The sequence below is a fragment of the Motacilla alba genome, chromosome 13, assembly GCF_015832195.1.
Source record: "Motacilla alba alba isolate MOTALB_02 chromosome 13, Motacilla_alba_V1.0_pri, whole genome shotgun sequence".
NCBI classification, from domain to species: Eukaryota; Metazoa; Chordata; class Aves; order Passeriformes; family Motacillidae; genus Motacilla; species Motacilla alba.
This window is the reverse complement of record NC_052028.1, coordinates 2,734,505-2,759,738: the sequence shown is the minus strand read 5'-3', so window position 1 is coordinate 2,759,738 and position 25,234 is coordinate 2,734,505. Positions and strand designations below refer to the sequence as shown.

At 52.4% G+C, this 25,234-nt stretch overlaps 1 protein-coding gene across 3 annotated transcripts; it reads left to right on the top strand.

Annotated features, from left to right (window-relative positions):
• The first annotated feature begins 1,554 nt into the window (after positions 1-1,554).
• On the top strand, positions 1,555-25,141 carry CYSTM1 (cysteine rich transmembrane module containing 1). Of its 3 annotated transcripts, none has more exons than XM_038150146.1 (3): positions 1,555-1,684; positions 13,001-13,242; positions 24,685-25,141. In XM_038150146.1, exons 2-3 carry the CDS (start codon positions 13,020-13,022, stop codon positions 24,789-24,791), a joined length of 330 nt encoding a protein of 109 aa, XP_038006074.1. In that variant the 5' UTR covers positions 1,555-1,684; positions 13,001-13,019; the 3' UTR covers positions 24,792-25,141. The 3 variants fall into 3 exon arrangements, with proteins under 3 accessions (XP_038006074.1, XP_038006073.1, XP_038006075.1); XM_038150145.1 differs by having other exon boundaries at positions 1,572-1,718; XM_038150147.1 differs by lacking the exon at positions 1,555-1,684 and adding an exon at positions 1,884-2,534.
• Positions 25,142-25,234: the final 93 nt, after the last annotated feature.

Genomic DNA, 25,234 nt, shown 5'->3' with positions numbered 1-25,234 from the left:
CACCACAGGAGCAGGATCATGGCGCTCCACTCCCTGGAGACCGCCACGGCCCCCAGCCACATTCCCACCAGGGTCCCCAAGCCCGCCACATGCCCCCCGGGCACAGCGTCCCTCCACAGGTGGCCAGTGCTGTCCCCTTGTCGCTGGCCGCCACGATGAGTCACGGTCATGTGCCAGGGGCAGGGACGGTGACTGATCACTCCAACCTGTGTCCTTGACCTATTTTATCTGGGCAAACCCGTAACTGCCTTCCCAGGCTCCGTGCCTGGACCTTCTCCTGCGCACGTGTCCCGTTATCAGCAGAAGGTGACAGCGCCCGTGCAAAGGTCCCGCTGGCCAGCCAGGTGTCCCGGCCAGCCCCCGCAGGGCAGGGGTGCAGGGCGGCGCTTTGGGGGGGCTGTGGGGCCCAGCCCGGCCCCTGCCGTGCCCGGGGGTCCCTGCTGGGGCCAAGGCTCCCCGGGTCCCACTGCTGCTGGCCCCGGTCCCGAGCAGGCTGAGGCTGCGCCCCGAGCCCCCCGAGCCCCCCGTCCTGCCTCGGCTGAACCCCGAACAGCGGCGCTGCCGGACCCCTGCCCGCGGCACGGCCCGGCTCCAGCTCCGCGGGCTCCGCTGCACGGCCGGGGCGACAGCGACAGGGACACGGGCAGCGACATGCAGAGCAACAGCGGCAGGGGCAGCAGCTGGGGCAGGGACAGGAGCGGGAACGGGGACACAGGCAGGGACAGGGACTGTGACAGGGATGGGGCTGGGACAGGAACAGTGGCAGTAGCTGGGACAGGAACAGGGACGGGGCACGGGCAGAGACGAGGACAGAGACAAGCGCCACAGCTGGGACAGGGACGGGGTAGGGAGAGGTGCAGGGACAGAGACAAGGGCAGTAACTGGACAGGGACAACGACTGGGACAGGGACAACGACAGGGACAGGGGACAATAGCTGGGACAGGGACAAGAGCAGTAGCTGGGACAGGGGAGGGACAATGACGGGGACAGGGTAGGGACAGAGGCAAGAGCAGAAGCTGGGATAGGGACAGAGACAAGAGCAGTAGCTAGGACAGGGACGGGGCAATATTTGGGACAGGAACGGGGTAGGCACAGGGACTGAGACAAGAGCAGTAGCTAGGATAGGGACACGGACAACGAAAGGGACGGGGCAGTAGCTGGGAGAGGGACAGCGACAGGGATGGGGCAGTAGCTGGGAGAGGGACAGCGACGAGAGCAGCAGCTAGGACAGTGGCAGGGACAGCGACAGGGACGGGGCAGTAGCAGGGACAGTGACAGCGACAGGGCTGGGGCAGCAGCTGGGACAGTGACAGGGACAGCGACACGGCTGGGGCAGTAGCTGGGAGAGGGACAGCGACAGAGACAGCGGCAGGGCTGGGGCAGCAGCTGGGACAGGGACAGGGACAGGGACAGCGACAGGGCTGGGGCAGCAGCTGGGACAGGGACAGTGGCAGGGACAGCGACAGAGCTGGGGCAGCAGCGGGGACAGGGACAGTGGCAGGGACAGCGACAGGGCTGGGGCAGTAGCGGGGACAGGGCCCGGGGCCGCCCTGGTCGAGCCCACCGGCCACGCCCCCATAGTGACCACGCCCCTTTAGGGCGGTGCATGTCGTGACGTATCCGTTCGCTCAGGGGGCGTGGCCTGTCTGCCGTGACGTCACCGTGCCGCGGGGTGCGCAGCAGGTGCGGGCGGCGGCGCGAGACGCGCAGGGCGCAGGTAGCGGGGCGCCGTGAGGGGCCGGGGGCCCGGGCCGCGCTCGGCTCGGCTCGGCTCGGCTCGGGTGGGAGCTGCGGCGGGTGGGGGAGCGGGGCCGCGCAGGACTGAGGAGGAGGAGGAGGAGGAGGAAGGCTCCCCGGGGTGAAGCGCCGGACCCGTCCCCTCCCTGGGGGCCCGCGGTGCGCGCCCGCCCTGCGGACAGCGCTCCGGAGGGGTCGCGGCAGGAGGGCCCGCTGCCCGGGGTGCCGCCCTGCCTGCCAGCACCGGTTTTGTCCGAGAGCTGCCCCAGACGGCTCCCGGCTGGCGCGGCGGAGCGGGGCCGCGGCTCGCAGCGCTGCCCTGTCCGCGGGGAACGCGGCGCTGCCCGGCTGAGGCTGTGCGTGAGCCCAGGGCGGGCGCCCAGGCGGGTGGGCACGGGTGGTACTGATGCTCAGGCTTATTTAGTGTAGGGCAAGAGGTATGGCAGCACTCGGAGTAAAAATAAGAGTGCTATATCGTCTGTTTTACAGCTATTATGGTTGTCCTGGATTTATGTTTTCTGTTGCTATAGCTGAGGACACCTCATTTGGATAATTAAATGTCACGGTGAAATAGGAGAATGAGGGGAGGAAAGGACTCGTCTCCTGTCTCTGCCGCAGGGATGTGCCACCTCTTCTGACGGCAGTGGGCAGCCCCTCTCTGTCCAGGCTAGTGCCAGGATCTGCCCCACTCATCCCAGCTTCGTGTTTAGCTTTAGCTGAAAGGAAAAAAAGAGGTGCTTTTTGCTTTTCATGCCTCTACTACGAGACGTGTGTGAACAACCTGATTGTAAATAGGGTAAGTCTGGGTAAGGTAGTGAGTGTGGGTGAGTTATAATGACTGTGCTGAGCAGCTGCCTTCTCCTTGTGCTGTGTAAATACAGTGATAGGATACAAGGTGTGGGAAGAGCTGCTGTGCTAGCAATGGGGTATTTCTCATCAGTTGCTTAAATAATAAGAGACTCTTCCTAGAAATTTTTGATGATGATAATAATAACATTACTATATCAGGTAGACTGAGGAGGAGGCTTAAAACACTGAGACTTTATAAATTTTTCTGATCGTATTTCAGTGCTTTTTGGGGACAGCCAGAGATTAATGTGCATGTTAGATAATAATCTCCTGCTGCGCAGAATAGTGGTTTTACCAAGCACAGGAACTTCTGCAGCACAAAGTCTGCTACCCTCTTCCCCTTATTCACATGCTGTAAAGGCCATCTTTGTTAGATACTGATTTGTCATTCCCCGAAGGGTGTGAGAGCTGTAACTGATAATCTGCAGAGGCTGGTGGGTGTCCTTGCAGCAGAGGTCGAAGAGGAGACTGTCCTGTAAAGGAGTGGCTCTGACACGGGTGGGGGCTCTGTGTGTCTGAGCAGACCCTGCGAGGCGGTGCCCTGGTGTCAGAGCAGAGGGCTCTGCTCTTCTGCTGCCCTGTGTCCCCCAGGGCCATGCTGCATTTAAAACTGGCAGTGGTTTGCTGCTGAGAAAACCAGAGGCGTTCAGTGAGTGTAAGCAGAGATGTTCCTGCTCGTAACATAGCACTGGGATGACAGAGAAGTACCTGGAGGGCTTTGTGTGCCCTAAACAGAGGAGCTGCCTGTGCTGGGGTACTTCTGTGCAGGATCAGATTATTATGTTACCTGATTTATTTTTTTTTTTTTCCTCCGAGGGCAGAGCAAGTTTGTGTAACTGGATGTTCAAGAAACAGGTCTGCATTTCTCCTGTCCCCTGTTTGTGATCTCTCTGTGGCAGGGCTGGAAGTTTGTCAGGGCTCCCTGAAAACTTCTCGTGGGCGCCGGAGCCTTGAATGGGCAGGTTCACTCATTCTCTGCTGTCAGTATTGATATTTTCTACTCTCTGGGTTGCGTATCCTGCCTTTCTCAACTTCCTGCTGCTGACCTCAAACCCCATGGCTCAATGAGTAGAAAATAGCACCGTCATTTCTGGGAATAGGGGAAGATAGGAAGGACCCGAGTCATTCAAGCGGACTGTCAGTATTGCCAGGCCTGGCATCCTGCCTGCCTTCCCACAGGCAGCCCGGGAGTCTCTGAGCCTGCTCAGCCCAGCGTGGGAGAGGCTGCCTGCCCCAGCATTCCTGGTGAAGTGCTTGGCCTCGAAGCCCTGCTGAGGGGCAGGCAAATGCTGGGCTACCCTCACAGCTGTATCCTGGGAGCTCTTCCCAGCTGGGATCCCCTCGTGTGGAATTGCCATCACCACCCTGTCCCGGGAGGGAGCAGTGCTGTGCTCCGGTGCCTGCCCACAGCTGGCTGGGACTGCAGAAGCTTTGGGGAATGGACCTCCTTGGAAGTATCTAGTCTGTTGTATTCCTTATGCTGAACAAAAGCTGCTGTTTCTGTCACTTAAATGCCAGAGAGAGAGATTTTCACACTGGGATTATAATGTATTCTTGAGGCATTGTTTGGTCTTACAGCTATTGGGGGCAGTCCCTTGATATGTGGAAGGTTTTCAGCCCCTGACAGGGTAAGGCAAAGGCTTTCTTGGCTTGGTGACCACTGGCAGAATCTGGGAGTGGCCCGTGACAAGCAGACATTAAAGAGGATTTTTGCATATGCCCTACAGGCAAAGTAAAGCATCATGTTAGAGCCACATGAAAGATAGGGAAAAGCAGAAAAAGTGAGAAAACATGGAGGAGAGTGGAGAAATCTCAGTCTCATTCCATTTTCCAGCCTATCATGGAACTCTCTTTCTGAGTGATGAGATCTCAGCTGCAGAAAATGCCTGTATTTCTGTCTGCACACAGCAACATAGCTGCTTGAGGTGCTGGAAAATCACTGTGCTCTGGGTGGTATCTCCCACTTCATCCACCAGTGTTTCAGAGCTGGAGAAGTTTTCCTGAAAGCCTGGTGCTGTTCCACTGCTGGAATGTTGCCAGAAATGAATAACGTACAAATGTATTATCTGAAGAACATACAAATCTGAATAACATACAAATGTATGATCTGTGCTTACTAATTTTTCTTGCCAGTCAAACTGTTTCATGTTCTCAGTTAGACTAACAAAGCTGCTTGCTTTAACTGTTATTTGCAGGTCTAGTTTTACTTGACAATCAGATGTTTTCATTGAGTTTTTTGGTTTTTGGATATTTGTTGCACCTTAAAACAGTCAGTACAACACTTTAACAGCAAATTATTGTCATGTATTTCCAGAATTATCTAAGGCAACACATTATACAAAGACTTGAACAACAGCAGTGCATGCAAAAGCATTCAAAACCTGAAATCAAGATGTTGATGCTTCTCTCTGAAATGATTTCTGTGTGAAGGACTTTGCTTTTTGGTGTGTTTTGCCCCAGGCACTGCTGTACCTGGGCAGAGTCTCACCTGGTTTGTCAGCAACAAGTACCATGACTGACACCACTTGAGGGGCTGTGAAGTGATGCTTTCCATCTTTGTAATTGTTAGTTCCTGGTGTTAAAGTATATTTCATCTAAAGGTTTTCTAAAACCTTTCATCAGATGTCTGAAAAACTGGACAATTTCCCCCCCATAAATTGCAGTTCATGTAGTAACAGTAGCAGGGCATTGGATTTGGGTTTTTTTCCACTAATGCTTTTGTTGTAGGAACAATGTCAGCTTCATACTTTCCTTCTGCCGTGCAGAACATGGAGGTAGACAGTGGGCAGGCACTGAGTGATGGTAGTGTTTCTGAGGAGGTTTGTGTGTTGGTAACGGTTGATGAGACACTGAAATTTGTCTGAAGAGGGGAAATCCTGGCATGCAATGCTGTGTGGGTGTGAGGGTGCGTTGGTAAGAGTTCTGTGGAGATCTGGGACTGTGAAGCTCCACAAGGGATGTCACCTCTGAGGCAAAAACTGTCAGCATGACAGCCCTTTGGCACTGTTTAAATCCTGGTTTCTGAAACCAAAATCACCTGGAATTGTGCATATCCATTATGGGTTTGCCAAGAAGGCAGGGCAGGCGATGGGACTGGGGAGCTGGGATGGTTTATAGAGACGCCAGCATCAGCCTCAAACATCATTTGCGCTTTCCACTTTCACACATGGGCAGACTTCAGATCTCTGGAGGGCTTGGAGGACACCAGGAGGAGGGAACACCTGGCTCAGGAAGGTTAAATGCTTGTTCATCCAGACCACTGCTCACTGCACAGAGCTGCCTCATCTGCTGGCTTCAGCCACATGAGCAGCAGCAGTTGTTTTGTACAGGAGATGCCTGACAGCCACTCAGCTAAACATGAGGAAATGCCCCTCTTCCCAAGGACTGTGAGTGTCCTGGAATGCAGGACACCTCTTAAGGAAATGGGCTTGAACAGAGGAGCAGGGTTTTAGCTTTTCCTTTTACAGAACAAAGCTGGGCTTTTTGCTCTTGCCTAGACCTGCATTTTGGAAATTAAAGTAGTTTCAAACAGCTTTTGTCAGAAAAGGTGGGGGCAGCTCTTGTTCCCCCTCAGCTATTAGTCTAGGCTGATGGAGCTACCTGGTGAGGTGGGAGGGCAAACCAGGGAGGAAGCTTTTCCAGGAAGCAAACTGAGCAATAATGGAATCTCTTAAAATTTATCCTTAACATACCTTTCTTATAATCACTAAATGGAGCTGACAAATAAGCTGGTAAGAGGGAAACACGGAGCCAGTGCCATTTAAAAGCCACTTGTGCTCTTTTTCATTTGGATACTGTTCATATGAAATGTAATTTAAATGCTAGGCTGGTTGCCAGGAGCTGGATTGTTGATGTTAAATGTACTTTCCATTAGAGCTCTGTATTGGAAAACTACTTCCTAGCGCTGCAGGCATTGGAAGGGGTGGGTTACATCAGGGTGCCCCAGTTGTCCTTCTCAGGGTCTGGCCTCTCACCCTGCCCTCCATCTTCATCTCTGCAAAGACCAGCTGAATCAATACCTGCCATACCCAAAACATGATTCCTCCTGACCACAGCAGCACGAGGTGCAGTGCTTGTTCTGCTCTCCTAAAAACAAGCAACTTCTCGCCTTTAAATTCCTGAAATCTTCTAATTGCTTTTGGGTCCTTGGTGGGGGTTTTCTTCTGTGTTCCAGACTGCTAATTTTCTTTGGTTTGTTTGTTTGTTTAATTTACTAATCCCCTGTTTGTTTTCATAGGGCTGTTTCTTGCACTGTTCCCTATGCAAGAGAAGGCATTTCACCCTGTCTCAGCACCCTGGTTAGATTGTCCTCTCACCCCTATGCACAGTTCTTTATTTAATGGATTCACCTGCACTGGAGATTGCATTTGAAGGATCTGACTTGCAGGCAGCTGTCCATAGGGACTGGTATTTCTTTGCAGGTGGGTTAGTAGCTGTGAACACCTACTGTGTAAAAATGCAGATGGTTTTATGCGTGTTCTCCTCAGTTTTGCCAAGGTAACAAGGTGCCAACAGGTAGAAGCAGATTCCTACTGCTCTCCCATCATTTGGACGATAATTATGGTGGCTATAATTAGTCTGACCTCAGGAGATGTTTGGGAGTGCCAGCCTTGTAGGTGGCCTTTGGAGGAGGGAAAAGGGTGAAAGTGGGTCATCTTGGCAGGCTCCGAGGGGTCTTTGTTTGGGCACCCCTTGTGCTAACAGAAAAGTGTTCTTCCAACATGCTTTCCCTTATTCTCTTCATTCTTGCTTGTTTTCATGCATTATGTTACCTCCTGACCAGAAGTCCTCCCTGTCCAGCCCCCCAGGCTATGCCATAGGGCTGCACTGATGAAGTGAAGTAGGCAAGAGCCATCTAAATTAGGCTTCCTGTTCCTTTGCTGCTAGTTTTAGAGGCGGCAACTTGTGGATGGTGAGACTTCCCCAGGTTGAAACTGGGGCTGTTTTCAGGAGGAGGCTGTGTGCTGTCCCTTGGGTGAGCGAGCGCTGTGGTGAGCTGTACGTGTGCAGTGCCAGGCTCTACAGGAGCTATTCCCCCTTGGAAGGATCTCGCAGTTGCAGTGACGTACAGTGCAACTCGAGCTCTGTTTTTAGCTTGATGGATGGCAAGAGCTGCCCTGGGAGTGGGCTGGGAAAGGGGTGGGAAGCAGGAGACAGCTGTGGCACTGTGCAGTGAGAGTCTGCCTGCTTCCTCCTAGACAAATGGTGACGCTAAAAGGCACAGCGATGGCTGGAAAGAATAATCAAGGAATGTTGCAGGCTCTGTTGAAGCAGACAGTCTTCAGCTCAGGAGAGATGCCTGGAAAAGGAAAAAGAGGATAAATTCAGGAGTGTGCTGGAAGAGGAGGATCAGGAGCAGTGACTTTCTAGCTCTGTAGCAGATGCCTTGGTTTGCTGGCCTTGTACAAGGCAGTAAGTGTGAAGCAATCAGAAGTTTTTTCAAAGCCTAATGGTGACATTTGTTTCTCTAAGGATTGGTTGCCAAAATAGACAAGCTAAATATATATCTGTGTGTAGTGAGTGCAAAGCATTAGAGTTCTGTACTTGCACCTTTTGCTAAGCCTTAGCCAGAGCCAGGTTACAGCTGTAGAGGGACTCATATTCTCCCATAGGATGGTGGTTCTTGCCTGTTGGTACCTGTGTGTGTACATGCTCATCTGGGGTCATGTGCATTTTCTGTACAGCACCATACTTCAGTGACTTCTGCTTTGCAGACCTTTTGCAGCCTTCTGGCTGGGGTAAGGTAAACAGCTTGTTTAAAAATGAAACCCTGCTGTTAGGGTAGGGGAAATAATGTTTACTTAGCAGTGTGGAACAAAGGAGTTTGAATATAACTTAACAAAACAATGAAGTACCAATGAACTTGCCCCTTAGCAAAAGCACTGATGCAGTGGGGAGGAGGAATAGGCACGTGGTTTGCCATTCTCTTCAGATGGATTAGCAATTTCTCTGTTGTTAAGCAGCAACAGACAGGGCAAATGCTTAGTGACAGTCAAGGAAGTCTCTTTGTTTGCAAGGAAATCTCTTTGTGAGGCTGTGCAGCGACCATTGAGCTCTGTAGTGGCTCTTCCTGCTGGACCTCCTGCCGCGCCATGGAAAGCAAAGGGCTTTACTGATGGTTGCCTTCTTTCTTCTGAGCTTTGCCTCTGAGAGGTGCTGACCAGGAAAGCCACAGGTACGAGTTCTGATGCAACCTCACAGGGGTTGGTCCTAGTTGCAGCTCACACCGAATTACTGGTTGAGGTGAGAACCCACAGCAAAGCTTGGTGATACGTTTGACTAAGAGCTCAGGTATGTCTCTGAAAAGTATCTGCTTCATGATTCAAAGCCCTGCCATGCAAACACATACTCATGTGAGTAAATAGGGCTAGGAAGTGTGGAAAGTCATGGATGAGGTCATGAGACTGAAGGAAATCTCAGTGTTGCCACACAAAAGGGCAAGTAGGGATTTGGGTATGCGTAGCAATGACTGGCACTGAAACTAGGGGACAAGGAAAGATTCCTTCCGAGAACTTAGGTTCCACAGCTGCCACCTGGGTTTGCTGAACGCCTTGATGAATTCTTCAGGAGTTTCCTCACTCATCACAGACCAATCCCCAGTGGCTGCTGAAAGTGTTCGTGCTGGACACTCTCTTTTATCTCTTGCCTAATCTCAGTTATGTTACTTTACCCTCAGTTGTGGAATATGCTCTTCTTAGTCTCCATCTTTTTCTCTGTTCTGTTGTTCTGCTGTCTCTGCCCAGGCATCTGTACAGCTGTCGGTAGGTTCTGGCCAGTTTTCCCCTCAGTACCTCTCCCATATCAGCAGATGGAATCTCAGTTACTGCCTCCACTCCAAACCTGCCTTCTCTTCAAAAACTGTTTTGACGTGGCTAACACAGAGCTGCTAAACAAAGAGCACGAGTGGTTCTTTCTTGTTCCCTATGCTGCCACTTCCCTGTTTGCTCAAGCCACTGGATTTTTAACTCCTCCTGACCGTTTCACAGACATTTCTGCAGAGCTGCTGATGTGCAGGTTTTTTTGTTCATCCCCATTTCTGGTGGTTTTAATCAGGCTCTCTTCTTACCACACTCTTTCAGAGGTTTCTGAGCTGTACCAGGTACCCCGATCCCCATCTCAGCCCTTTCTGCAGAGCTGTTTTGTTACCTGGGTGGTTCCACTGGCTCCAGAGGGATTCTGGCATGTTCCCGTGCTGGGTGCTTGCACAGAGGCCAGGCAGGCTCTCTGCTTGGCTACCAAAGGGGGTGAATGGCCGGTCCTGATGGAGAAGAGTAGCCCTCGGTGGTCCCAGCACGAGTCCCTCTGGTAGGGGAGCAGTTGGATGGCTGAGTTTGTTATTTGCTGACTGAATTTGAGTTCATAGCCAGCTGAAGAATCTCAGCATCTGTTAAGCCTTGCTTCAGCAGTAAAATACCAGTGATATTGAATGTAAATAAATGAATTGATGCATATGAAGGGACAGAAGGGAAGACTGACCTTCCCTGGAAAGGATAGGCTGAGCTGACCATCCTCTTGGGCAGAAGGACTTTGAAAAACTGAAGTAATCCAGGTGCATCTGCTGGAGCTGGACAGTGCTCATCAAAGCAAGCTAAGCCCAGGGAGTTCTAAAGGTTTATGAACAAAACGTGGTCTGCTGTTTGCTGCCTTTGAATGCCTTGTGTGTGTGTATATATAAAAACCCATGCATTTGTACCCAGGCTGTGAAATTACACCCTTGAACAGAGAAGGGGAACATGGATGGAGAGGTTGTCCCCTGCCCAAAGAGCAGGCAATAGGCTGGGGCTCTTTAATCTGGAACAGGGCATTCCCACATGCCACCTCCCTGGTTTGGTGCACCCCTAAATTCAGGAGGGTGACCTCCTGCAGTCACCCTGATGGGGCAGGAGGCAGTTTTCCACAGTTTTTCCACAAGGCAGGCAGCAGGATCCCCCTGTGCTAGGAGCAGGCACGGCAGCTCTACATTGAGTCAGGGAGGCTGAGCAATCCAGGGGCTTCACAGGGCTGGCTGGGCCATGTCTGGGCACCACATGGTTCCTCTGCAACATGCAGTCGTCTGTGGGTATACACACACCCTCACTCTGGCCTTGTTCTTCCCTGGAAACTTGCTTTTGGATGTTATTTTGGGACAGTTTTCTGGGTTAGATGAGCATTAGTGGCCTGGTACGTCCCAGTTCTCTAATTGATTGCTTTGAAGTGAGTTGTAGGGCTTGCTGCCTGCCTTCTCCTGCCTCCCTGAAGGAAGAATTTCCTTGCTAGAGACTTGGTAGGGGTGTTGCATTGCAGTGCAGCGGTTAAAGAGCCTTGAGTTAAGTGTATGTTGTGCTTGTCAGTTTTAAAGTGAGCAGTTAAGTGGTCTGGCTGGCCTAGCAGTGGGAGAAAAAAAACAAACCATAAATAAAATTCCTGTAATCCCTGGCATTTGGTTAAGCAGTTAAAACTCTTGACAAGGCCATTAAAAGACATCATCTGCAGGGTATAGCACTGCCTTAGCAGTTAGCTGGGACAACTTCTTTGTGAAGGGAGGAGGAGGGACAGACACTGATCTCTTCACTCTGTGACCAGTGACAGGACCCAGGGAGCGGCTGGAGCTGTGGCAGGGCAGGGTTAGGTTGGATATCAGGAAAGGGTTCTTCCCCCAGAGGGTACGGGGGGGGGGGGCACTGAACAGGGAACGGTCACAGCCCCCAGGCTCACAGAGCTCCAGGAGCTCTTGGACAATGCTCCCAGGCTCAGGGTGGGATTGTTGGGGTGTCTGTGCAGAACCAGGGACTGAACTGGATGGTCTTTGTCCAACTCAGCATGTTTGTGATCCTGTGGCTGTGCCTGGCACACCAAGAGGAGCGCTAGGATGATTTCAGGTGAGTGACAGCTGCAGCCTGTGAGCCTCAAGGGCTCCTCGCTGTCCCCTTGGACAGCCCCCGGACGGCAGGCACTGCGTGGGACCAGCCGGGCTGCGCGCACCGTGCCACCTGGCACCGTCGTGCTGGCGACCTTCGGGCAGCAGCAACGTGTAAACAAGCGAGAGCCTCGGGATCCGTGCTCGGGGAGCGGCAGCCGGCGCTCCCAGGCGATCCAGCAGCGGCTGTAGACAAGCGAGCGGCTCGCTGCGATGCCGGGACCGCGGCGGGGTCTGCGGAGCCCAGCCCCTTGCCCGGCCCCTGCCCGCGCATCGCGCTGCCCCCCGGGCGGGGCTGAATCCTTCGGGCCGCGGCTCCCGTGCCCGCGGCTCCCGTGCCCGCGGCTCCCGTGCCCGCGGCTCCCGTGCCCGCGGCTCCCGTGCCCGCGGCTCCCGTGCCCGCGGTCCTGTGCCCCTCCCCGAGAGCGGCAGCGCCGCGCTGAGCCGACAGCCCGGCCCGGCTTCGTGCCCGTCCCATTGCCGTCCAAAGGGGTCCTGCTGGCCAGCCTCTCCCGCTGCGAGCCAGCAGCAGCGAGCCTGGCCGAGGCAGACGATGCTCCCGGTATTTCTCCCTGTGGTATGTGGGTGGAGGTGTGTTGCAAAGAGGAACTGGTAATCTGTCTGCGCCCTGTAATAGGGGAAGGAAATAGCAGGGTTCAGCTGCTTCAGCCAGGAGGGTTCCTGAATTTGTAGGATATTAACATACACTTCTGTTTCCCAGACAGGGAGAAGCTTCAGGAGCCTAATGTAAGAAATGGTTTAGCATGCTTAGTCATGCTGCTTAGAAGTTCATTAAAATTGCAGTATTGTGACAGTCTTGTCTTCTGATGGCTGTGCTATGAGTAATACATGGCATGGGTTTTATGAGCATCAACTCTCTGAGGTGTCTTTGATGTTGCTTTTTGAATGAGGCTGAGCCCAAGGCCCTAATTTCTTGTGGCTGCCTAATGATTCGGTTGTGTACGACTGGAAGACTACACAGCGTGCTGGGGTACAGTGTCATCAGGAGATCATTCACATACAGCCTTGCTCCAGAGTGGTCTGGAGGCTTTAACAATTAGCAGAAGTGTAATGGACATTTGTGTTCACTCCTCCTCCTCTCAAAGCTATCAAATATCCCTGGAACAGGCTGCATTTTCCCATCATTCTCCTTTCCATTATTGACAGAAATAGGAAATAATCTCTTCTGAATCTCTCTTAAAAGTGTTTTAATTGTGAGTGGAAGCAGAGGGTTTTGCTTTGCTGCTGCAAGACTTAGGGTGAATACCTGATGAATGACTGGAAAGCAGCGTGTTACTCCTGGTCAGCTAAACTTATGTCACTGAAAGAAATCACTTCAACTCCCTCCCTGCCCCTGTGATAGGGTTAAAAATAAATTTGCTGCTTGAGTAGGTATTTTGAAGTCTGTTTCTCACACAACATGGGGCCCTTGGAGAGCAGTTGAAATGGGACTCATACGGTCGTGGATGAGCAGACAAAAGCAAACCAGTTGTCCTGTTTGTTTCCCTCTTTTGCAGGACAGATTCTGCATCCCACATGAGCTACGATAATCCTCCACCGTACCCCGGCCCGGGCCCGACTGCCCCGTACCCACCCTATGCACAGCAGCCAGGGGGCCCCCCCGGCCCCTACCCTGGCTATCCCCCCGGGCCCTACCAGCCAGGCCAGCCAGGCTACCAAGGATATCCCCAGTATGGATGGCAGAACGCACCTCCACCACCGCCAGGACCCGTGTACGCAGATGGGCCGAAAAACACAGGTATGGCTGAGCAGCTGCAGCACCCCGTCAGGGACACGGGTTTGCCTCACGTGAGAACACGCTGACCTTGAAGTAAAGCGCTCAGCAGCATCTGGCCCTAATGGCCTTGGAGGAGGTGGAGACTTGTTTGAAGTGGCCATTTTGTTTACAGCTTGTTTTCATGCTTTATTTTGCTGTAGTGTTTCCCGCAATTCCCTCTGGTTGTTGGAGAATACTGCTGAGCATCCTTACTGCTGATTCCTCGAGGGAATCCTTATGCTGAGGTTGTTGCACAGGCTTTAGATTTGCACGGCTCTCATTCCACCTGTCTCTTGGTTGATAAGTTTCAGCCAAAGGCTGCACAGTTATCGCTTATAATATTCAAATGTGCAATTCCTACTGAATTAATGGGCCTCGGTTTTCTGGAACCCATCAGTATCTGTCCAAGTGATCTACTCATTCCTGGGCATTTTGGTTTTTCCTGAAGTTATTATCATCCTGTGGAAAAACCCCAATTTCTGGGGAAGGGAGGGAGGATGGTGCACCTTCCCTCTGCCAGCTGGCTGCTCCATCTGTGTGCCACGTTCCCACATTATGGCACATTGGTGTGCCCTGCACCCACTGCTCTCCTGGGGCTTGCTGCAGGCTCAGATTGCCAGAGCAGAGGCAGAGAAGATGATTAAAGGACCAGAGCTTCTCCTCCTTTCTGTCAGGAGAAGCTGAGAGAGGTGGGACTCTTCAGTGCCACCTTTGAACAGTCTGGTGTGGGTCTATCAGGAGGGCCCAAATTTTAGCCGTGAGCAATTGCTGTGAGTGAATAAGAAACTGAATTGAGGGCAAATCATGAGTTCAACTTCCTCTGTAACAGTGTGAGAGCTCTGTCTTTGAGGAGGAGGAGGCAGCATGGTGATGCTTCCCACCACTTCCACCACATGGACTCGAAGTGTGAAAAGGGTTTTCCCTGGGGTTTTTGGGGTGGCTAAGAGATGTTTCTTAGTACTGGGCAGGAGACAACTCCTTGTCTCCAATGTTGAACATCTTTGGTTGGTGCCAGTGTTGCTTTTTTGCTGTAGCCACACAAAGGGATGTACGGGCAGAGGCTGAGGGGACCCAGGGGCTGTGGCTTTGAGACAGTTCTGCTGCCTTGGAAACTCGAAGGGATCTCCTGTCAAACTGGATCAGGGAACTGATGACACTGAATGTTCTGCTCACAAACCTGTGGACCAGCGCAAAGGAATTGGAGGGAACAAGCAGTGAAGTGTTTGAGTGTCTCACTGAGAGCCCAGGCTTGTTCTGCAGGAGGTTTGATTTTGTTAAGCCTAAGCTAGCACAACTTCAGCTCTGCAGAAGCAGCACTCTAACCCATAAATCAAAAACAAAAACCTTCTGGTAAGTCTTGTCCTTGAACTGCCTTCCTGAACCCACCTTGGGAGCCTCTGATTTGCTCTGCTGTTGCAGAAGTAGATGTAAAGTAGTGATAGAATTACAGAATGGTTTGAGTTGGAAGGAGCTTGAAGACCAGCCTGTCCCAACCCCCTGCCATGGGCAGGGACACCTTCCACTACCCCAATTTGCTCCAAGCCCCATCCAGCCTGACCTTGAGCAATTCCAGAGAGGGGCAGCCACAGCTTCTCTGGGCATCCTGTGCCAAGTCCTCCCCAGGGCTGCTTTCCATCCATGCTCACCCAGCCTGTGTTAGTGCTTGGGATTGCCCCTACCCAGGCACAGGAGCTTCTGCTTGGCCCAAATGAACTTCACGAGGTTCACATGCCCCCACCTCTCCAGCCTGTCCAGGTCCCTCTGGATAGCACAAATATATTTTAAACACATTTATTGATGTCTGCAAAGTGAAGTCAGGGCTATAAGTTCGCATTTGTCTGCAAAAGTTTTCTTTTTCTTTATTCTCCTTCTGTTAAACGCCCTTTCCCCTGCCCACCCCTTGGTCCTTTTTGGCCAGTCTGTCAAACTGGAACCTGATCTTTGTGCTCTGACCCTGTAAAAGAGCTTTCAAAGGGGCTTTGTTTAAGAACCCCAGGAGTGTCTAGTTTAGAGTGAATGTCTCTAAAAAAGGTAATTTTTTATAAATCTGTTGGTGTGTCTGAACTACTAATATAAAAAATGGACATCTAAATTTAATCAAGGCATTGCAGTCAGCCTAGCTGGTCCAGTGTGATTTCATGTGGCTTGTCAGTTCCTGTGGTGTTTCCAAACAATTATCTGGGAAGAGCTACTGTGTGGATGCTTTCCTTTTGGAGCGGATGTTTTGCTCTCCTACGTGACTTTACTTAATTTATTTAATTAAGCTACTCCAGGTAGTACATCAGTATTTCTGAGCAAATGTGTGTCCACAGTGAAAACTAGGAGATTTGCTGTACTTTAAATTCTATGCTTTACATTATTTTACTGTGTGGGCAGACTGCAAAGCAGACTCTTATGTTGTAGATCATAGGCAATGTGCTAATGCTAATGTATGGAAGTTATTATGTATCATATTTTGGTCTTGAGTGGATCACACAGATGGAGATAATTACTGTTGAGCTCTCAGAATCTGATGGTAAGGTAGCATTTTATGGTGATGGTGTTGTTTCATCCTAATTTGTAGCCTGTCAGGAGTAGCAATGGACATAGGCTGTCTACCTGGCCCTTGGAGAAGTCAAAAATCATCACATGCCTCACTCTCTGTATTAAAGCTGCATCTGAGATACAACAGGGAAGCAGCTTAACCTGAGTGCTGCTAAGGGTAGGAAAGAGAAAATTCTTGCTCTTCAGCGAGCTGTGACTCTGCAACAAATAGCTGAGAAAGGGATGTCACCACCTTTTCAGTATGCCATTGGATAGGGGGACAAACCTAAAGGCTGTTGGAGAAGCTGCAGTCCAGAGCAGCTCTGAACAAGGAGAACACGTGTGTTCCCCTCTGCACTGTCTGTGCAGGATTAGCCAACCACGAGGATGTCTGGAGTGCAGAAATCAGCTTGTGGTTATGTGTTAAGACAGTGGTGGTGGCCTTATGACTGCCATGTGGCCACTCCATAGGGAACTGTGGGACAGGGAGACTGCAGCTGATCCCAGTGTTCCTTGGCCCCTTCTCCCAGAGGGGATGGAGGACAAGCTTGCACCACATCAGAGTCCCCCCAGCTACCTCAGGATGTGAAAGGCCTCAAGCAAATGTTTTTTCTCCACATAAAGGAGCAGCAAGCTGGAGACTCACTGGTGACTGGCTGAGGTGGCACAGAAGCCCTCATGGATTTGGTTTTTTGGATGGATGGCTTTTAGGCTTTACCAGGTTACTGATACCAAAGTCTCCAAAGAAACCCCGGGTCTCCCATCTTGCTAGGGCTGGCAACTGACTTGGCTGTTGTTCATTAGCAATAAACAGCTTGCCCCTTGCCTTTGGAGAAGGTGATGCGTGTGCTGGGCCTGAGGGACGTTGCTCTTAAGGGTGTCTGATTCAGCTTCCTAGCTCTGGGAGCTGACGTGCTGATCCCTGTCTGCAGTTTTCCTGCTGCAAAGGCTGAGGGCTGGCTGCGTGTCTGTCCACACAAAGTCCATGGAGGTGAGAGTTCCTGGAACAGGGCAGATGTGCCCCACAGTGCCTGTACCTGATGTGCCTGCCCTAGAACAAAACTGGGAAACACACAGCTTTGGCAATGTGGTTCCTGTGTGCAGCATTGTGTAGGGAGCAGGTTCTTCTTTAGAGAAGGGGCTTGCTTAAGAGGAAGAAAATACCTTGTTTCAGAAGACATTTCCCCACCAGTATTTTCATTATTTGTTACCAGCTGGTGTAAGGAAACCACAGTAACTGCTGACTGGTCAGCTGGTACTTTCTTGTCTATGTAAATTAGAGGTGAAATGTAATGCAGCTGATAAAGGTATGCTTTAAAAAGTAGTGGAATGAGCCAAAGTACAAAGTGACATACTAATTCTAAAAGCAGAAGCTGATGCTAGCAATTTGAGCAGTTTTATTTCTACCCCTGCTCTCCACTGATACGTGCCAACATAATGGATGAGGTATTCCATGCTGTGCCTAAGGGAACCAGGCTCTGTCAGCAGGCTCTGAAGGCAAACAGAGCTCAGGATTGCGTCTGAGCCCTTGTACACACAGGGTGGAAATCTTATTTCTGGAAGTTGATTACTTGTAGCAAAGCCGGCTGCGATAAGAGTCATAGTCACGGTGATGCTGTCTGCCTCCTAATGTTTGTCCAGCTGCAGGATAAGCAGGTCACCTAGATACAGGCACTGCCTGCTGCTGCAGGGCTGGATGGATTTTCCTCTTTACCTGTCTCTGTGTGGAAAGGAGGGGATTGGAATCGTGAGGCTCTCCAGTGCCTTTCAGTGGTTACCCCTTGCTTCCCAAACCATGTGGAGCTGAGCCTTCCCCAGCAGGGCTTCATCTGAAGGACAGCCTTTCTCTGTCTGCTGACCCTTTCTAAGTAGTCTGTCAGAGCATTTAGTTTAACTGTTCCTGTACCTTCAGGAGCTGCAACTCCCGATGCTGGAGTCCTGCCAAAAAAAAAATTTAATCTTACTTGGCAGTTGTCCTCTTATCTGCTTCTTATTCTTTAGTGTGCTTTAAAACCGAGCATTCTCTCCTCCAGGACTGCTGTATCATCCCTCCCTCTGTCCCTGGCTGCACAAACAGCAGGGGCTGTTGGCTGGCAAACAGTGCAGTCCTGAGGCTGCTGTCTCAGCTCACCTTCAGTGCTTCTCACCCCCAAGGAGGCAGAAATCTGATAAAAACCTGATGCAAAGAAAATTATTCCCATTTCAGGTCCAGTATCTGAAATCACGCTTCAGACAAACTGGTCTCGGGAGGCCAAGGCTGGCTCCAGCGTGGGCTGATTTAAATGAGGCTGCTGTTCCAGTCCTTGTCAGCTGGCACCAGGCTGGGTGAGGAGCAAATTGTGCACAGCCTTTTCCCAGCACTGCACAGACTGGGGGACGTGGCCCTGTGGGACTGCACAAGGAGCATCTCACTGGTTCCCTTTTGCTTTAGACTGGCCTTTGTCCCTCCTCCTGTCAGTCACCCAGAGCACACTTGCTAAACCCTTTTAAGATGAAGTTTGTGCTGTGTAAATCCTTCCAAGCCAGGTCTTGTTTAACTCTGGGGCTGATGCTGATTTTCAGTGTAAGCACTGACACAGGCTGAGGACTGTGCTGTTTTTAGCCCTGCAGCTGACTAGGTCAAAAACACCTTGCCTTAACAGTAAATTAAGATTTTACTGATTTAAAAAAATGTTAGAGGAAGTTTTCATAATCGGTCATTTTGGGAGATGTCTCTCATCTGTTGTAGTCTAGAAGCGGGCTGGAGGGTCTGGAGCCCTGAATTATTGTACATTTGAGCTGAGGGAAAGTTTGTTTCTCATATGACCTGTCTCCTGTACACTTTGTAGCCTGTGTGCTGGGGGTTTTGTGCTTTGGAGAGCTGGCTGATGCCTGCTGACATCCTGCTGAGACCTGAGTACTCTATAGAAAGTGTGCTGACTCCTGTAAGGAATGCCTGTGCTTTCTAGAGAGGTTGAACCCTTCCCAGGCACATTGATAGACCAGAAATGCTGATTAGTATCACTTCCAGTATCTCCAAGATCTCTTAATCCCATCCCTGTGTGTTCAGGTGAGGAAACAATACAATTCCAGCCCTGAGCTCAGCTGCAGGAAAATCTTCTGCCTGGTTTCTGCTGAGCCCTAACCCGTGCCTGGTGTGTGAGAGGGGAACAGCTCTGCCCATGGCCGGGTTGGCTCTGGGAAGTGCTCACTTGGCTCGCCTGTACAGTGATTTCCCTGAAATGTGTGGCCTGCTCAGCTTCCTGAAAGCTGGAACAGCTCTCTGGGGTGAGCGTCAGAGCTGCTCAGCCTTACAGGAACACAAGGGCAGGAATTTTCCAAACCTGCTGAACCCAGGCATATGGCCATGGAAGAGGAGAGGTCTGATACCCGGTCAGAGTAATTGTAGATCAGTTGTTTCTGCTTGAGCCCAGGCTGAAATCTGGGCTGGGTCAGCAGTGGCTGTCTGGTGGCAGAGGGGTTTTGCAGGTGGAACTGCCTGTGTTCTGTGGTATTTTTATTCTGTGACATTTGCTTTCTGCTCAGGTCACTCTGGCAGCAGCCATTTGTGTTTGGAGCTGGGAGTTGGGAAACTCGTTCTGAGCATTTTGCAGCTTTGGAAGATTTTTGCTTGGAAGTGGGCTATTGAATTTCCATCTGGCTCTGGTATCTGTTTCAGGAGTGTACTGAGGTATTTCCTGAAATCTGAGTGTGGTGTCGGTAGAGACTGAGCACACAGTGAAAGCCTCTGGGCAGGAAGGAGTTGGGGGGCTGGGAAATAACAGGCCTGAAGCTGTTAGGCATGAGCAAATACCCTCAGAGAGGAGAAAGAACAATTAAATGCCTTCCTTACCAAGGGAGTTAGATCTCATCTGTGCCCTGGAGGCCTCGTGCAGAAAGCAGCCTTGGTGGCAACTCATATTAAAGTGTAGTCCCTGTTCCCCAGTCTTGCAATCCCTTCCTCTGTACTTGCTACCTGTGAGGGGTTTATCTCAGGAGAAGTGGATGGCTGGGAGCTCATGGCTGGGTGGCCCTTCCTCCTGCAGCTGTGGGTGTGCAGACCAGACTGTGCACCCCCAAGAGGGGCTCAGGGACATTTGATTTCCTGTTGCTGTCACTTCTGCATCCCTTGGATACACTTGTGCTGACTTTCCTTTCTCTGGCCTCCATCCTGAAGAGAAAAACTTTCCAAGGACCTGGGTGAGAATGGTTTGAAGGTAAAAGCAGATGCACAGGCTGACCTGACTTAGCAATCTGCTGCAGACAGCACAAAATCATTCTAAGAGCTGGTGAGCAAGATTTCTTGCTTGCTGAAGAGAAAACAAAGCTGTTGGTGCAGAAGGGGCTTGTGATAAAACCCACTTAATTGACAAGTGGGAAGAGGCTTATGGGTCCCTTCTCTGCTGTGCACTCCCTCCCAGATGAGACTCTGGTATTAAGTAATACTCCTGCTCTGACCAGCTGTTCCCATGGCAAACAGCCATTCTGATAGCACAGGAGGGATTTTGGGGCTGCAGAAGCAGTGGTTGGTAAATTACCCACTGCTGCTTCCTCTCGTGTGCCCCAGGCCTTGCCTCATAGCCAGGAGTGCAGCTGAGGGGTCTGTGCTGGCACACAGCTGGGCAAAGGACAGTAAACTTCAGAGCTCTGGGATTTGGGCCCTCCTGCCTTAAGAGGGTGGGCTGTGCTCTCCACCTCCTGCTGCCCAGGTGCTGAGCCTGCCCCTTGCTGCCTCTGTGTGCCTGGATGTCATTCCTGGCATACCTGAGACACCCAGGCAAGGCCTGGCCCCTGGGCTGTGCAGGACTCCTGGCAGAGCTTGTGGAGCCCAGGGGCTCTCGGGCACCGTCACCACCCCCGTGCAGGTGAGGTGGTACCTTGGCAGTGATGTCTGTGTCTGGATCCTGGGAGAGGATGCACTGACTCTGGCATCCGAGCCCTGGTACTGCAATCCTTGTAGACCCAGGAAAGCACTGCAGTGAGGGGCATTGGAGTCTTAAGGTCACGATTTTAGTTGATGCCAAACCGGGTGAAAAGTACAGCTCATTCCTTCATGGAGCTAATGATTAACGTATCAATTAGGTGTGAGAAGAAACAAAATGTATATGCTCAAGATAAAGCAGACTGTACATGAAATAAGAAGGTATTGTAGTATTTGTTTTAAAAACAAAGTGGGAGTTATTTGCACTGGTTTGTGCAGGCCACTGCTGTGTGATTACAGGGACTGATACCGTTTTCAGGGTAAGCATGATTCATTGTGCCCTACGCTCTTGAAGGCTGATTAGGAGCTGGGAGGGTCTCTCGGTTTATACCTTCTCCCATCCTGTTTTAGCAAAAACAATGAAACCATCAAAAATGGAGCCCAGAACTGGGTGCTGTCTAGTGCCTCCAAGAGAAATCACCCTTGTTTCTCTTCTTTTTGGGACCACCAGGCTTCTGTCCATAATGACAAGGACCCTTTGTGCTGTAGGAGGTGGTTGGAGAGCCCAGCCTTGTCCAAAAGAGAGGCACAAAGCAGCTGATGAGGTCCCCAATAAGGATCACCATAGAAAACTGGGTGGCTTCACCTTGGAGGCACTCAGACACTGAGGAATCTCACAAAAGCCACAATTCCCTTCATTGGGAGATTTTGCATTGGGTTTGGATATGGTGTTTGGGGACTTGACACTGTTTGTACAGCACTACTGCATGGGCTGGGAGGAGTGGGTGAAGCTGCTACCACATGCTCTTGGTGTCCTCAGGTACTTGTGTCACCCTGTTAGTGCCCTGAAGCCAATGGTCAGGTGTCCAAAATGAGCAGATTGCTGTAGGGGATCTCCAGGCTGGTGAGAGGCTGGGCTGGGAGCAGTTCATCCAGCCTGTCTTGGAGCTGGCTTTCAGCTTGCGTGCTTTGGTAGCTGTAGCTGAACAGCTGAGCACCCTTCAGCTGTCCTGCTCCTCCCCTGTCCTCTGCAAGCCCCACGCCCAGATCAGAAAAGCTGTTTAATGCTGTGTGTCTGTGGTTAAAATCTCTCTGGCAGTTTGTGTGGTGACAGCAACAAAGCTGCAACTCCTGAAGCATTGATGTGCTCAAAGCAAGCTTCACAGACAGTGAGGAGGGGTGGCTGTCCCTCTCCAGAGCGTTGCCCAGATGCTCTCCAAGTGTGAAGGTTCCAGTGTTGATGGTGTGCACACTCAGACTGCAGCAGTGGCAGAGCTGCCCTTGAGACTTGCTCTCCTTGGAGAGGAGCTCTGCAGGGGAAGGCAGCAGCCTCTCCAGTGTGTGTTTCAGGTGGTGTCTTCGGGGCATTCATTGAACTTGGAAGGTGAGTGGGTTTGTTGAAATACCACAGCTGCCTGCCGTGGGTGAAAACCACAGCTTTTTCAGAGGGTTTCTGCAGAAAGGTGCTTTTGCCACAGTGTGCTGTTGGTTTAAATGGCTTCCAGCTTTTAGCAAAAGAAAGAAGAAGAGGGAATAAACATGAGGGCTGTTTCACTGTTTCTAACAGAAGGGCTCCCCCCAAACCCACGGTGAGTCCTGGAAAGGCCTTGACATGGCTGCTGTCCCTTGTCCTGCCCCAGCTGTTAGTGAGCAGCTATGCCTGTCCTTTGTCCAGCTCTGGGCAGCCCCTTCCAGCACGAGCCATGGCAGCAGTGCCTGGGGGCTGGCAGGGACAGGGACAGGGGTGATGCCCGTGGACACTGTGACTCCCTTGTGCAGAGGGGCAGCATCCAACACGAGCCAGCTGAGGCCTGGCTCCCTCTGCACAGGCCCAAGCTGGGGAAAGCCATTTCCTTCAACATTTCAGCAAGTGTTTCATAACAGCACTTTGGACATGGTTTGTCGGCTGTCCCTGACACTTGGCTGTAGCTTAAAACTTCTAATGGATTAATCATAAATACTTCAGGCAAGCACTCCTTGCAGTCCTGGACAGCTGATTTTAAGTGGCAAAGGGCAGCCTCCTTCTGCCGAGTGGATCTGGATGTCTCAGGGCACTGAGGCCCTCAGTTTTGGGTATGGCAGCAGCAATCCAGCTCCCCCTGGCTCAGAGGTGGGACAGCTTGAACCTGAGAGCTGGTTGGAAGGCAGGGCTGTCAGGGCTCCAGCACAGGGATGTCACCGTCTTACGCAGGACTCTGGGAGCATTTGGTGTGTGTTTTGTCTCCACTCATTGCAGCAGGACCTTCTTAGAGCAAGCAAACACACCAAAGAGCTGCTTGTTTAGAGCTCCTGGCTCCACAAGGTAAATACAGCCCAGACCAAGGCCCTGGGTCACCTCTCCTTGGAGAATAGGCAGGGGGCAGAGCTGCTGACACGCTGCTGTGGAAGGTCAGGGCTCCAAGCCTCCATCTTCTCTTTGCAAGTCTTCCAGGCCTGCCTTTGAGTGCAGGGAGGAGGGAGGGGCCTGACCAAAGTCCCGTCTGCCATGTGCCATATCCCCTTGGAATAGGATGGGATGGGTCTGTGGTCCACCCTTTCAGGGGGATGGAGGAGGCAGCCAGGGTGCCGGGCTCACAAGCCATGGACCTTGTCCTGCACTCCTTGTGGGTGTGGCAGGGGCTGGCGCTGGGCACGGCGCTCTCCGGGGGACAGGAGGTCGTGCAGCCTCCCCGGCAGCAGCACGGGCAGCCGGGTTTCCATCAGGTTCTGCTCTGCTCCTGCTGGGAGGTGCCAGCCAAGGCTCTGCAGGGGTGGGCAGGGACAGCAGCTCCTGAGGGAGGAGAGTGCATGGCACCTCTCCTGCTCCAGCACAGCCTGTCACAGTTCTGCCACCTCCTCTTGGGGCTGAAGAGAGAAGGGTGCCTCCATCCTGACATTCCTGGAGCAAGGGCTGCAGGCACTGTGACCTGGTCAGAGGGATTGGGGACAGCAGTGCCGTGCAGGGGCTCCCCTGGGGCTGGGCCGTGCCTGGGCCGAGGGAGCCTCTTCTCTTTCATTCCCCTTGATGAGAGGGAATCTGCCTGAGGCTCGGGCACAGGCTGTCCCCAGGCAGACATTTGGGGGGTACTGGATTCCCCGTCTCTGCCTCAGTTGTTGGGGCCAGGGTTGTGGCATCGTGTAAGCTGGAGCGCATCATCCTCTGCCCTTCGCTCTGCAGAGCTGAAGGAGTCACTGGGGAAGGATTTCCCGGGCACAGAGCAAGCCCATGGGAGAGCCAGGCCGGGGCCATGGGCTGTGTCCCAGGCTTCTGCCCGCCAGCACCATGTGTGCAGCACTAGCTGCCTGCCTGGCTTGGACTCCTGTGTGAGGGCACGTTTCCCACACAGACCACAGCAATCAGAGCCAAGAAAGCTGTCAGGAAGGACAGTCACCTGCCTGCCCTCAGACTGGTGCAGCTCTGGGTGTGACAGCCTGGGCTCAGCGAGGAGGAACCAAAGACAAACTGCTCCCCTGTCCTGATGGGCCTCAGGAGCTGGCACAAAGAGCAAGTAGGAGACCCTGTCTGGAGAGCTCCTCCCAAACCTGGGGCTCCCTCCCGTGTGCGCAGGCAGCTGGCAGTGTGCACTAAATCCCAGCAGCCTCTGGGCTGAGGTGGTTTCTGCTCCTGCGGCGATACCTGGAGCGTTTGGGCGCCTGCCCCTCGGCCAGGGGGGTGTCCCTGCACTGCCACCTCCTAGCCTGTGCCTCGGGTGCTGAGCTGACAGAGCTGGGCAGGAGGGACACAGAGCTGGAACAAGGACTGGCCCCTGTCAGGAGGAGTGCCTGCCCTGTCACCCTGGGCACGGAGGCAGTTCTGTGTGCGGTAGGGCTGGAGCGGTGTTGGGGACCAGCTGCTCCTTCGAGGGGGCTGAGCAGTGCCGGTCTGACGGGACAGGCAGACAGGCTGCAGCCGTGCCAGCAGCTGGGGCAGCTGCCACCTCCTGCACAGGGTTCCTGTCCCTCTCTGCGTGTCGCGCCGGCGGTGGCGCCGCTCTGTGCTCACAGCCCCTCTGTGCCCGCAGTGTACGTCGTGGAGGAGCGGCGGAGGGACGACACGGGCGAGAGCGCCTGCCTGACGGCGTGCTGGACCGCGCTCTGCTGCTGCTGCCTCTGGGACATGCTGACCTGACCGCTGCCGCCCCGCCGCTCGCCGAGCGCTATGCAGGCTCCCCACTCCTGTCCCGACCTCTTTCTGTTACTGTAATCAACGCTCTGCTTTGCACAGCCAAGAGTTCCCGTCTGTCCGTCCTAGCGCCTTGTCGGGGTGGGGAGTGCACTCCTTTATTTTAGTAAAGGAAAAAAAAAATCCCTTTTTAACATTTCTAAGACTTTTGTTGTAACTTTGAAGAATGTGCTAATGGTGTATTTCAGCCAAGGGCATTCTGATGAAATGTATATTTACCAGTTGAGATTTTCCTAGCCCTAGAGACGAACACGTATGCAATAATTAAAGCCAACAGTTGATTTTTCTTCACTAGGTCCCGGCTGTTTCAGTGAGTCTGTCTGCAGGGTGGGCATCCCCTCTGGTGCTGTCTTTGCCCTCCTGTGGGCACTGACTCTGTAGGTGGGAGT